General features: G+C 37.3%; 1 protein-coding gene across 1 annotated transcript in view; it reads left to right on the plus strand.

Annotated features, from left to right (window-relative positions):
- The window catches only part of PROX1 (prospero homeobox 1), a 41,872-nt gene that overhangs the window by 14,383 nt on the left and 14,343 nt on the right, over nucleotides 1-13,146 (plus strand). Inside the window, exon 3 of the mRNA XM_053460815.1 lies at nucleotides 3,626-3,744. Coding sequence (XP_053316790.1) covers nucleotides 3,626-3,744 — 119 coding nt within the window. The remainder of the gene's footprint in view (nucleotides 1-3,625; nucleotides 3,745-13,146) is intronic.

Here is a 13,146-nt window from a genome sequence, read left to right on the forward strand (position 1 = left end):
ATGGCTGCTGTTTCTTTTTGCATTTGAATATAACTTAATATTTATTTAAACAGATTAATTTGCAAATGGCGGCCAGGGTGTCTTCATAGCCATGGACTGGCATCCAGGTGCAACAAACTTAAAGCTTGTTTGACCCGGCATCCCAGGTACTGTGACCACCAACTCCCATCAGACTCAGGCAACCTGGCTTAGCGTAGCCTTTCGGTTTGCAACAACCAGAATGTTGGTTTCTATGAGAAAACCGCCTATATAGTTTTAAACGGCCTTTGGGTAAGACGGACCATTATGGGTTAGTAGACTGATAACGAGTGAACGTAAGGGCGCTTTTAAGGTGAAAACGGTCGTTTTCAATTTTTTTGATGTCTGAAAATATTATTAAGTTGGACCCCAAAAATTGTTGATTTCCATTCCCTGTAAATTTAATCAGGTGAGCTACGGGAACAAGGCCTCCATCTGGATACTAAAGAAGCATCTCGAGGAAAGGTGGCAATATATGTAACCAAGGCAAAATCCTTATCTTCCAGCCCTGCGGACCGTTCTCTTAAATGTATTGTGGGCTATAAGTGGTAAAATAACCGTAAGCTTTCTAACCTGTATTATTTACGTATAACGCGTTGCGACACTTATTATACAGGGCGAGGAGGTTTTTTTGAAATCTCCCGTATAGCGATCGTCGGTCTCCCCGCGTCACACACCCCCCGCGACTTATCCTTTACCTTTATTTAAAGCGCTGTTGTTTAGTTAAAGCTGCATTGTGCTTTGTAAACAGACAACACAAGTCTCAGGTTGTTTGAACGCTGCTTTAGGTTCAGCTGCAGTACACAGTTTCTCTGATCTTTTATGTTCCCGAGCAGATGTCTTTCATTAATTTATGGATTTATCATCTTTTGCTTTTTTCTTTTTTTTTCTTTACACCTGGCAGCTGGTTCAAGTTTCAGCAGTTATTGTCTATTTTGCATCGCACATAGAATTGAATGTCATCTGTCTTCACAAAGCTAAGACTAGGAGAACCGAGGCAAGCTTACATGAACTTCTGGGATGGAGATTGTTTGCGCACCCAACACACTTTACACCGCCACAACCCCCACCCCCCCTCCGCCCTTTAACTCCTTAATATTTATTTGTGCTCATTTTCTTTCCTGGCCTTGAATGGGGCTTAGAGCGTGTTCGGTACAGCTGTATGTTTACTGAATCTATTCCATCATGACTCATTGTACGTGTGCAAGTATCCTGGATACAGCCAGCTCTTTCTTGGAAGAACAGTTGCTTTTTAGTGCCGCCACTTAAAAGGGAAATTCACCAATCGGTCAGTTTACTTCTAGCAATATTTACTAAAAAAATAAAAATAAAAAAAAAAGTCTCGCTTGTGAGATGTTAAAAGTAGATAATATTAGACTTTAAAGATCAGGCAGCTGACAGTAGACTAAAAGCTGACGTCGGACATAGAACACTCAGAAAACTGTTCTGCTTGTGAATAACAGTGTATTATTTTTTTTTTATTATTATTTCTATAGCGCCAACAATGTCCGCAGCGCTTCTTAGAGTCCATACATTCAAAGGGTCTGATGAAACTAGAACTAACAGACTAAGACGGACCGATACATTGGGATAAGATGGTCCTGCTTCGAAGCTTACAATCTAGGGGGAATGGTGTATTGGCAAGGATATTATTAAAAAACACCAAAATTTGTAGTAGTTTTGCTAGCTTCTCTCTTATTATTTACCTTCTGCATATCTGCATATGTTTTACATTCTTTCAAAAATAACTGAAAGAAAAAAATTAAAACACAAGTTTTAAACTTCCATTTTCCTCCATGAAATGTAACATTTTAATTTACATTTTTGTGTCACAGTAACACAGTAAGAAGTGGATAGCTATATATATATATATATATATATATATATATATATATATATATATATTAAAAACCATTTTATACTAAAAAAAAAAACACAGTATGAACCTACTGTGGGTTTTTTTTTTTAATTTTCTGAAATTAATTTTAAAAAACGACATTGAGACCCATTTCTAGGTGACATCACATGCGGATATTGAGAATAGAATCCCTAGGTGACTTTATTCCGATTATCCCATGTGGTTTCATGCGGACTTTACTCGAGCAATTCGGGGTTAACTTACCTTTAGTTGTGTTCCGGTTTCAGAGAGAAACAAACCCCTAATACAGAATTAAGATACACAAACGCAAAGATGTATTTTATCCCGAAGTCTTGACTTTCCCGGAACTCTTATCACTAAGCAGTAGGTGACAGCTTGCTGCTATTATTTCATTTATGCATTTTGACAGATGGCATTGGAGAGTATAATGCACTTTTAGACTTCTCTATCAGTCTAATGGAGGTAACCCAAGGTTCTTTCAATTCTTCTCTTGGCACAAAAAGTATGTCGGTTAAATTAGCTCCTTTGTTGTGATTAAACTTTAAAGGTTGGGCTGCTAAATGTTGATTGCATCTATTTTAAGCATATTTTATTAAAATGCACGATGCGATCCCTATTCACTTTAGCAGTTCCTTAAAAAGTTTCAAAGTTTATTGGTGTTTTATAAATATATATATATATTTATATATACAGTGTATATTACAATATATATATATATTAATAAATATATATATATTACTATTTTAATATATATATATTTATATATATTAATATATATATATATATATATATATATATATATATATATATATTGATATATTATTCAGAAGAATTCTAGGTTTTATTCAGAAGAATTCTAGGTTCCACTGTGGAAATAATGGGTTTATGTCTTATCAAATAAGTTCAATTTCAAATAGTCTTCTAACAAGTATCTAGAAGTGAGCAGGCACGAGTATTGGGCGAGAAAGCCTTAATTGACCTTGGGGGGGGTATTGATTTTCTCCACATGCATCTTTATTTCTGATGAATTATAAAGCCATTAATTTGCTGAGAATATGGCAGGGCCAGCCTGCGGCACAGATGTGTCCAACGCATGCTAGCTTACAGCTTTTCCGAATATTGCCAGGAAGCCGGAAGGAAAACGAGGAGGTCCGGAGCATTATAGTCTCGTCTTCTCTGCGGAGATTTTTGGTTGATCTTATAGACGGATTTTAAAGGTATTCTTGTTTCTAGATGAAATAATCGCCTTACTCGGCAACTGGCCATATATTGATCTGCATTACATTCGGATATTAGTATCATTCCCACTATTACTTGTAATAAACTCTTTTCTTTCTTTTTTTAAATATTAGTTTACTAGTTTGCATCTATAAGCGACACGAAGGTAGATAAGGATGTTCCAAACCCGCCTCTATATGAAGAATAAATGAAATATATACTAAAAAATGCTCAAGTTATGTACTGATCTTATTTTATCCTAAACTTTAAGGTACCGGATACACCTATCAGTGAAATATCCATATGTACACCTTATATTCATGTATATTTACAGTTCAGTTCTTTTATGTCTTGACTTTAGATCGAAAAATGTTTCTGGAATATTTGAAAGTTGCTATTAATGATACAGATTTAATACACTTTTTTGTTACCGAATATATATATATATAATGGGGTTTTTTTATTGCTATATCACCATTAACACTTTTACGGAAAGGTTTCCTTGACTAGCACAATTCTACATGCAGGAAGGTCTTTCTCCCAATCACTTGAAAAAGGCCAAGCTGATGTTCTTCTACACTCGTTATCCAAGTTCCAACATGCTCAAGACCTACTTCTCTGACGTAAAGGTAAGACGTTTTTCAGTTATATCCATAAAGAACGTGAGAGTTTTAATTTAAAATAAAAAAGAAGAAGAAACTTCTATATATTGTTAGTAATATATATATATCTATATATATATATATATATATATATATATATATATAAAATAAGAAAATTCGAGCTTAACATATAGGTGTGGATAAAAATAACACTTGATGTATTCATTAATGGGCACTAGTATGGATTTTAGCATTCGTGTGTTTTTGCTAGAAAAAAAAATGAAATTGTGTCTTTTCAACTACACTTTGTTGATTTAGAAATACTTTTTAAATTTAGTTTGGAATTATTCTTAAAGCCGTTATTATTATTATAATAGTATGTTATTATAATATATTTTATTATTATATATAATAATATAATATATAATAATATAAAATATTTTTTTTTATATATTATATATTATTAAAAAATTAAGTTGTGATAAGGAACATGCCAATGCTGATATACAAAGCTTATTTATCAAAAAATGGGAAGCTCTTCCTTTGGTAAATCACCCCAACTGCTCTGAATACTGGAAATTGTTTTCAATATCGATATCAATAAATAATATAAATGTTTGAAAGATTCCTTTTGCACAAGTGTCTCGATCACTAATAGTGTAACAGGTTGTGAAATAAAAAAAAAAAAGGAACATCCTAGCGCTGCCTGAAAGTTCTCAAACCTCATTAAGAAACGTGATCTTGCACCTAATTTGTTCCGCCCCTGCCATTTTCCCATACTTTTGCTTACATAAGCAAACTGTAGAGTCTTGTTCATCCTTTGTGAAGAAAAGAGAACACTGACATTCCCCGTGAACCAGCGGCTTAAAAACAAAAGTGATGATTGTCTCTTATTTACAACTTAATTTGTTGTTGATGCCGTCTACGCAGACCATAAGGAGAATGAATAAAGTGACAGATTTAGGCCACATTATTCAAATGAGGATATGAAAGCTGTTGACTTACAGCTGCGTCGTCCCCCGTTCTACAGAATATTACGCCCTCCCGTTTCGCGCAGGTTTTTTTTTTTTTTAATATATAATTATTTCTTCGCATCAACTTGATTTTGTCTCCATAACTTTAAGTCCCCCCGAAACGCTGGTAAGATTCTAATTATGCCAGTGGCACACATCGTATCATTATCCCGGTAAAGACACTAAATTATGGCGAGAAAAGCAGAATCGCTTGCCTTCGACATGCAGAATTGACGTTTGTCGACACAGCGGTGTGTTTAGGAAGGGAGTGAAGAGACCGTTGAGACCTGTAGCGTTTCACTGCTAATCTATTCCGCAAGCTAGTAAGCTAGCGCGGCTCTTGTAAGCGAACACAAAAAAAAAAGCACTTCACATTAATAAGCGTCATTTTTCTTTCCTTGCGAAAAAAAAAACTGCTTTACAAGAGACACCTGCGGACCACGTGTCTCCAGTCTCAAGTTTTAAGAGAAATATTTCTCTCTCAACACCGTTGCTAGCGTCTCGGGCACTTTTTTTTTGTAATTCAAAGATTTAGAATGTTGAATAAGACGTAGATATCTTTTTTTTGGGGGGGGGGCAGCTGCTTTTGTATTAGAGAAAGCACTTTCCCTGCATCAGAACGGATCCAACTCAAGCGTTGGTGAAAATGTAATAATATATCTGTCCTAAGCATTTAGATTCTTTTTTTTCGTTCCACTCTTTGGAGTGATGAGGTAACAGTGATACAAATGACATAATAGATCGCCATTAATCAAGGGCTACGGATCCATTCCATTTGTGCCGCTTGGCTTTGCAATGATGGCTTATTAATTATAGTATATATTATATATTATATAACAAAAATTCAGTCCGCCTCTCTTTAAAGCGTTAGGTTCCTTAAATCCTTATGTTAGATTTATTTGGCTTTCCTTCCAGGCACATTGATCTTACCTTAGTAAATAAGCCCTTTCCCAGGTAATATGTCCCTGTTTCGCCTCATCCGTTATCCGCATAACCACATAGGGCACGGAAACAGTAGCGCCGATGCCGTGATAAAATTAGAAAAGGCACCCTTAACTTAAAGCAGATGTCCGCCTTAAAAGGTTTATTGAGTTTGTATACAGCTTAACAGATTTGATAGGGACATGGCCACCTGTTTTGGTTTTTTTTTGTCAGCTGTAATCATTAATTTTATATTAGAACGGTGGTTTTAAAAAGAAACTAACACTTCTTCAGCTTGATTCGGCACGTTATTTTGAGTCTGGTTTAGGGTGCTGTAAGGTTATATAGGTCTGTAACGTACCCAGTGCTCCATTCTTGGGCACATAGAGTTACTTACTCTGGTAGAATATACTTTGTGAATTTATATTATGTATACTGAGTCATTAGAACAATTGTTTTCCCTTTTTTCAGAGAATTTGGCCCATCTAGTCTAGCTTCTGCTGGGAGGCTGTTCCGCTTATCTACCTCCCTTTTACTTTTGTGGACACTTTTCCTGCCAGGCCACTATTTTTTGTAATAGTAATGATTTCATCTGTTTTAAGCAGGATCTGATTTTGATAAAGAAAGCCGTGTTGGTCTGGCGTGTTTCGCTTCCTCATAGTTGGAGATATTTGTCACTGCTTTGTGTTTTATTCACCATTAGTCATTCATTATGCGTTCTTGTCTGTAGCTTGTGCTGGGATTTTTCAGGATGAATTTGTACAAGTGTAAAAATGACACAGATTGCATCGTTTTTGTGTTAGCTCAAACCCTTCTGCTGTTTGTAACCAAAGCATATGCTTAATGCAGCAAAATATGCGAAGCAAGTGCTGGAACCTCATAGAAAACGAATGAACTCCTTGTTCAGAATATAACCCAGTTGTTATATGGCTTTATTTATTTATTTATTTATTTATTCATTCATTCATTCATTCGTTCATTCATTCATTGTGGGCAAAAAAAAAGTTGTGTTTTAAACTATCTTTAAGAAAGGTTAAAGTCACAAAGTTTTTTTTTATACTAGGTTATAGTATCGCCGCTTAAATTGATGGGAGGGAGGCATACAATGGGAGGGAAGCATTCTGTATTTTTACTCTGCCCCACAGATACATAGTGGGAAAACTGGAGCAATTAGCAGGATTGTTGCATTGGTTACTACTATGATTGCAACTCCAATTGCCCTGAATACAGAGCACAAAAGACCCATTCATGGCATTGGGAACCTAGCCTGTTGACCCGGCTACAACACCAGGCCATGGTTACATTACGTTCAATGCATTAATATAGCGCCAGCAGATGCTGCAGCGCTGTACAATCAGAGTCGGTAGGATAAACTTTAAATCATAAACTATAAAGTACTGGTACAAAAGGAGAAGAGGACCCTGATCCTGTAAGCTTACAATCTAGTCAGTTGAGGGGGGGGGAGTGAAACAGTAGGAGACGACTGCTTGGATGGGGATGAGGAGTTCAAGCGAGTCTGCCTCACTTAGGACACTTGGAAGGTGGGTTGGAGGGATTGTAGGAAATATGTACATGGACTTAGGAGGGGAATAAGGAAAAGTAGATACCAATTGATATCCTTATTCAGCGGACGTAGCGAACTATACTTCCCATGAGATATCCATATTTATATTGTTGTAGCGTTTCATTAGAATTCTGAGAATTCCATGTAAGCAGATATATGTTGTTTGCCTTGCTATGCGTAATAGGAGCTGTAGTCCACACCATCTACATCGGTTAGCTATTGCTAAAGCGAATACAGGTCATTTCATTAAGGGGAGGACACTTGAAAGGATTTTGGCCCATGCATATCCTAAGCCAGAATATATCACCAGTGAAACAGGTTGCGCAGGCAGGTGGGTGTACAAGTCTTTTTGCAATTTTTTTTTTATTCCTTCTGAAAGAAGAGCCTTTGTGAGAAGCAGCAGCAGCAGCAGAGAGGAGATAACAGAATTGATTTCAACCTAGTGTTCCCTTAATTGTGTAGTTCTCCAAGGGACGTTGCTCTTTCCCCATCTGATTTTGGCTGGAGGCTCTGCAGGTGTTATCACCTCAAGGGTCATACTAGTCTTGAAAAGATTTAGCAAGAAAGAGAGCTGTAGCCTTTTTTAAAGACCTGTAGAAGAGGCGCATGCTGATGAGCCGATACTAAGGGTTCACTTTTTACCTAAAAATAAGTTGGTACCAACTGATAAGGCTTCCCACTTTTGCTTTACTTCTTGGACTTGTAGCTTGTACGTTGATTAGCTAATATAAGCCATCATATTACAGCCTGTCTCCTACCCTCACACTTAAATGAATAGGGGGCCAGATTAAACAACTACTGTATCATACGAACAAATCAGTTACTGGTAAGATTTACCACCCAAAAGTATATGCCCTCTAATAAAAACCAGACCTTTCCTTTAATTGTTACAACCAGTGTGTGTATGGCTGTATTGTAAAAATAAAGCATGGATAAACACCTGAATAAATTGAGTAGACATAGTTATTTTGTTTAAGAATTCTAGATAATTATTATATCCAAGCACAACTACAATTGAATTGGACCAAGACAAGAAATTCTTATAAACAACTTGCTGTGCTATTCATGAACGGCAAGGCTGGTATAAAATGGTAAAAGTGGAGCAATCACCATAACAACCAATGGAACTTTACTTTTTCCACCTTGCACCATAATTGCTCCATATACATAACCCCTGTTGGTTTCTTTCCCCAAATACTGCCATTCACAAAAAAGAACCCCTATGTGTTGTAGGTTGACCTGTGACCTTTTGGTAAGTGAAACTCTCCTTTCCTGGCAAAAGAACCGTGGGTACTGTACAGCATCCACTGACCTCAATCTACCGAGATGAAAGTTAAAGGCATAGCAAATAGAAATGTGTATTTGTTTAATTATAATTGAATAAACATATTATTATCTGGTGTGAAACGAAATTCCCTATTTAGAGTCCCTTTATTGTACCCCACTGAGAATAGTTAGCCCTGACCTCATTAGACCCTAGCAGAAAGCCAGGGAGGTCAAGCAGAAAGAATCCTTTTATTCTTTTAATTCACTCAGTATTTTTGTTATTCTTATACTTTCTCTGCTAAAAAGTTAGGAGTAAGCAGAGCTCAGCAGAGGGCAGGTTATTCCTTCCTACTACTCTCTTACCGGGTGGCCATTTAAACCGTAAACCTAGAACATGTTACAATTGTTACACTTTCACATGTTTTCTTACATACTATGTAGTAATTGTGGCTACTGAATATGTTATCACTTCCATACTAATATCATTATGGATGCATTACCCGTTATGACTATGTATAGTTATATTTAAAATACTGACTCATGCCACGGAGCCATTTATTCAACATGTGCCCAGCTCGATGAAGGCATCAGATTGTGTTCTGAACACACTCATGGAATATTTAGGAAGTGTTCTTTACCCAGGTTTAAGACAGTCATGTCCCGTGGGAAGCATTAATCAAGCGCCGTGACTCTTACACTTAAGACCCAGGGCTATTTTTCCATCGTGATTAGTTTTTGTACTTAACGCACACTACAGATGTATTTGCCTCTCCTGCAGAACAATAGCTTCGTCTTCTCCCTTTTATCAAAGTGACAAAGGAGATAATAAACCATTAAGGAAAATGAAACACAACCGTTCCTGCCTTGCGCAACAGCGGAAAATAAAGTGGGAAACAAAAAATATGCAAGAAGCCGCCATTCCGAATTATTATTTGATAGCGTGTTGACAAAACTTTCTATTTTATGATATTGACTTAAATTTTTTGAGTGTTTAGAAACATTTGTATTTATTTTATAATTTATCTTAAGCAAACATCATGTTCTCTATGGGTCTTTAGTAGATTATGAAACTAATATGGGGTAAAATAACAGAAATGAGCGTCCCTTTGAGTTATTTAGTCTTTACTGCTGGTGCTCCTTCCTACAGTAGAACAAAAAATGGTGGCATCGCATGGCATGGCAGGATTGGAACATGTTATACTAGAACATTCTCATATATGAAGGTGGCTGAAAGCGAGAGCAACAAGGCTACAAAGGGAAAGTGTTTTCCAGTTCCCGATCTATAAAACCCCCACCCTTGGTACCCAGTACTTTACATCTCTAATCTGAGCATTTTGGAATTGACCTCATACGCATGGACCCGCCGCCGGGCTGGTACCGCATGCACATTATCAACAGCTTTCTTTTTTCCTCTTAACCTTCACAAATTCTGCGGTGTTTACATGGCGTTACACATGGCTGCCCCGAGCAGCTTGCTCCTGTAAGAGGTCATCAAAGCTTACTTCCCCTGGTCTTTAAACAAGCCTCAAAGTCTGGACAGAAAGACCTATTTAGAGCGCAGTAGAACGGAGTGTTAGCCTTTGAGCTGCTACAACTTGTCCTTTTACCTGCTCCCATGTTTGTGGGATCAGTTGCCTTGGCCCATTCTCTCCCCTGGCATTTTCTATTCTAACAAAACAAGCTTTAGATCTCTTTTTTTGTGCCCTATTGCTAAATGATGGCGTGCGCACTTATTTTTCTAGCCCTCATTAGGTCATTCATGGCCATTCTAGAAAAGAAAAATAAGCTTTCTTTTTTCCCCCCTTTTTTTTGTATTCTCTACAGTACTTGTGTCCATGTGAGACAATGTCTTGTAACAATACAGGGGCTTAATCTCCATGTCAAAGCGATTTTCATTCCCCAGCGCACAGCCTGCTATCATTTTGTAATGTTTTGTTTCTTATACTAAAAGAATAAAAAAAAAAAAAAGGGAACAGTAAGCCGTCACGGGGGCCTGTAGCCCTTATCTCAGTGTCTGGAAATTTGGACAGTATATTTTACCGCTTAGATAAAACAGAAAGAACTCCAAGTTCAGCAAATCGTAATGGGTTTAGGTTCTATTGACATCGGCAACCAGAAGATCAGATAACCGGGGTCCTTCAGTTGTCTTTTTAATCAGGTTCCCCGCAAGGCTGAATAGAGAAAGAACAGACACGCAGAGCAAAAAATATAATTCTTGGATAGGTTAAGTACATGTTTGAACTCTTACAGGCAGAAGCGATTTGATGATGACTTAATCATTTTGTGGTCAATTATCTGTGAGGACCCTTGCAACTGCATGGCAATTATGATGCAAGATGGCCTTTTGGGAGAAACACCAGTCTCCTTGCTTCTGTTCCCTTGGATTCCCTGCAATGAATTTTCATTTCACTTCATTATCTTTGTTAACATAGAAACAACTTTCTGCGTGGTAATTACAGCCCCAGTGCACACTTTAGCTGTCATCTTGATGGAGGTCTGGACGTTCTCATAGCCATCATTTGATAAGTGTTCTTTGTTGATTTTTGATTAATGTACGTCTTTTTTTTTTTTCTGGGGCTTAGGAAAAGAAAATGCCTGTGATAACAAAAGCCAGGGGGGGCTACGTATCAGATAGCATGATGGAAAGCTATCGACTTATTGCCTTTAGCTTGGCAAGCAAGGGTTGCATCTGTCCTTTGGTATAAAGAATCTGCCTTTAAATAACAACCAGTGGGAACGGGGACTCCTTTAAAATCTTAGACTCTGTTTATTAATTTTGCCTATTTGGAGTCCCTTCCAATTTTCTGGTTCTTGTCCCATATATGACTCGATCCTGTTACACTTGAGGTTATAGGTTTAAGAGAATGGCACCACTTATCAGATATTGTCCTCTCTGAAAAATCATCATCTGCGGAACTTACTAGAAGTATGAAGAGTAATATTCAGAGCTCAATTGGAGCGCTTTCCTGCCACCAATAGGCTGATCCGAGTCCCAGTGTCAGATATGTTACTGGACTTCAGCTACAACCAAAAACATGGAAGATATGTCATTAAACCAAACAAAGAGAGGACTTCATGTGTTATTGTTAGTGAAATGGTGGTGGATCCTAAAAACATGGGATTACTTAGTCTATTGGGCCCAGTCTCAGGTACATCCTCAGGGGTCATGGGCGCAAGTTTGGAGAAGTTCTTTTTGGAAAAGCACATAAGTGTAAAGATTACTAGCATAGTCTACAAGAGGCTGGTTGGGTCCCATTATGGCTGTAGTTTTAATATTGGCCTGAACTGTATAACATAAAACATTTGGAAGACATAGCTTAGTCCTGTATTCTACGATATTACATGATGTTACAATGAAATGTTTTAGACATTGTACATAAATGTACGTATTTTCAGTTTGGAGGCATCTAGAGGTCCTATATGTTCCCCATTTCTCGGCCAGCCAATGTCTCACAACCACCTGTTGAGATATCGAACAGTATATGCATTAAGTGTAGAAGACCATAGACTAATACATTAAACACAATTATATCTATGAAGCAAGTCCTTATACAGAGGCTTCCGTCTGATATATATCATATTTCATATTTAACCCCTTAATGACAAAGCCCGTACATGTACGGGCTCAAAATGCATTGTTTTCAATGGGTTTAGGGACTGCCCATTGTCAGTCCCTAAACAAGATTTGACAAAAATGAAAAGTATTTCCCCCGGTAGTAATCCGTAGTCAAGATAGATTGTTTTTTTTTTTACATTTAGACTGTGCATGTGCATTGTATATCCAGTTCTGTCGCACAGTATTTTGTATTTTTTCATTAGAACAGTGTTTATTTCCATGTGATAACACGTTTTGACCGATACAAATGTCCCATTTCTCTTAAGAAAACGTGGCTACACTTTACAGGATTCTAACGCGTGTTGCTTGGAAGTAAATCACCGATTCATTTAACAATAGCTCATATTTCAAATGTTTCCAGCGCGCTCGAGATTGCCGTCTATATAAAGGGTATCTCGAGAGAGACGTTTAAAGGATGAACATGAGTGCCTTTTTAGAGCACAAGACATAGCAGCCAACCTTCTCCTTGCGCATAAGTCTCAGCCATTCCTTTGTCATTCTTCCAGTCTGCATTGCACTCTTTAATAGCTCACATTAATAGAATGGACAATGCCATATGCTGCCCTTTTGTTACTGATACACACACACAAATGTGATAGGGGCGCATTGTTTTCCAGGAGTACAGTATTAACAAAGCTTAGGTCCCAGAATAGTAAATCTGAACAACCTCGAGCTCTCTTTCGCAGTGATTCGGTATTTATTTGATTGGCTTCGAGACATTTCCACGGTTAAGCAGATTACGATACCTATTTTGTGTACATATTTTGGTTTTCCCGATCGCAGTAAGTCCCATAAATACGTAGAAATCCCTGGCTAACCAAAAGCCTTTCACTATATCGGGTGCCGTAGTTCAACATCAGCTGCGGGTTTCCAAAATAAAACCTAAGCACAATATTTCTGAATTTGTATAATATTTCTTGGTGTGAACATGGCGTATAAGAAAACATTGGTTTTGCGGGATTGGCGGTTAATGAGCTTCTTTACATTAATCAGGAACATAATAATAATAATAGAAGAGGATACTCTGGGGTTCTCCTAGGATGATGCAA

The sequence above is a fragment of the Spea bombifrons genome, chromosome 3 (genome assembly GCF_027358695.1).
Source record: "Spea bombifrons isolate aSpeBom1 chromosome 3, aSpeBom1.2.pri, whole genome shotgun sequence".
NCBI lineage: Eukaryota > Metazoa > Chordata > Amphibia > Anura > Pelobatidae > Spea > Spea bombifrons.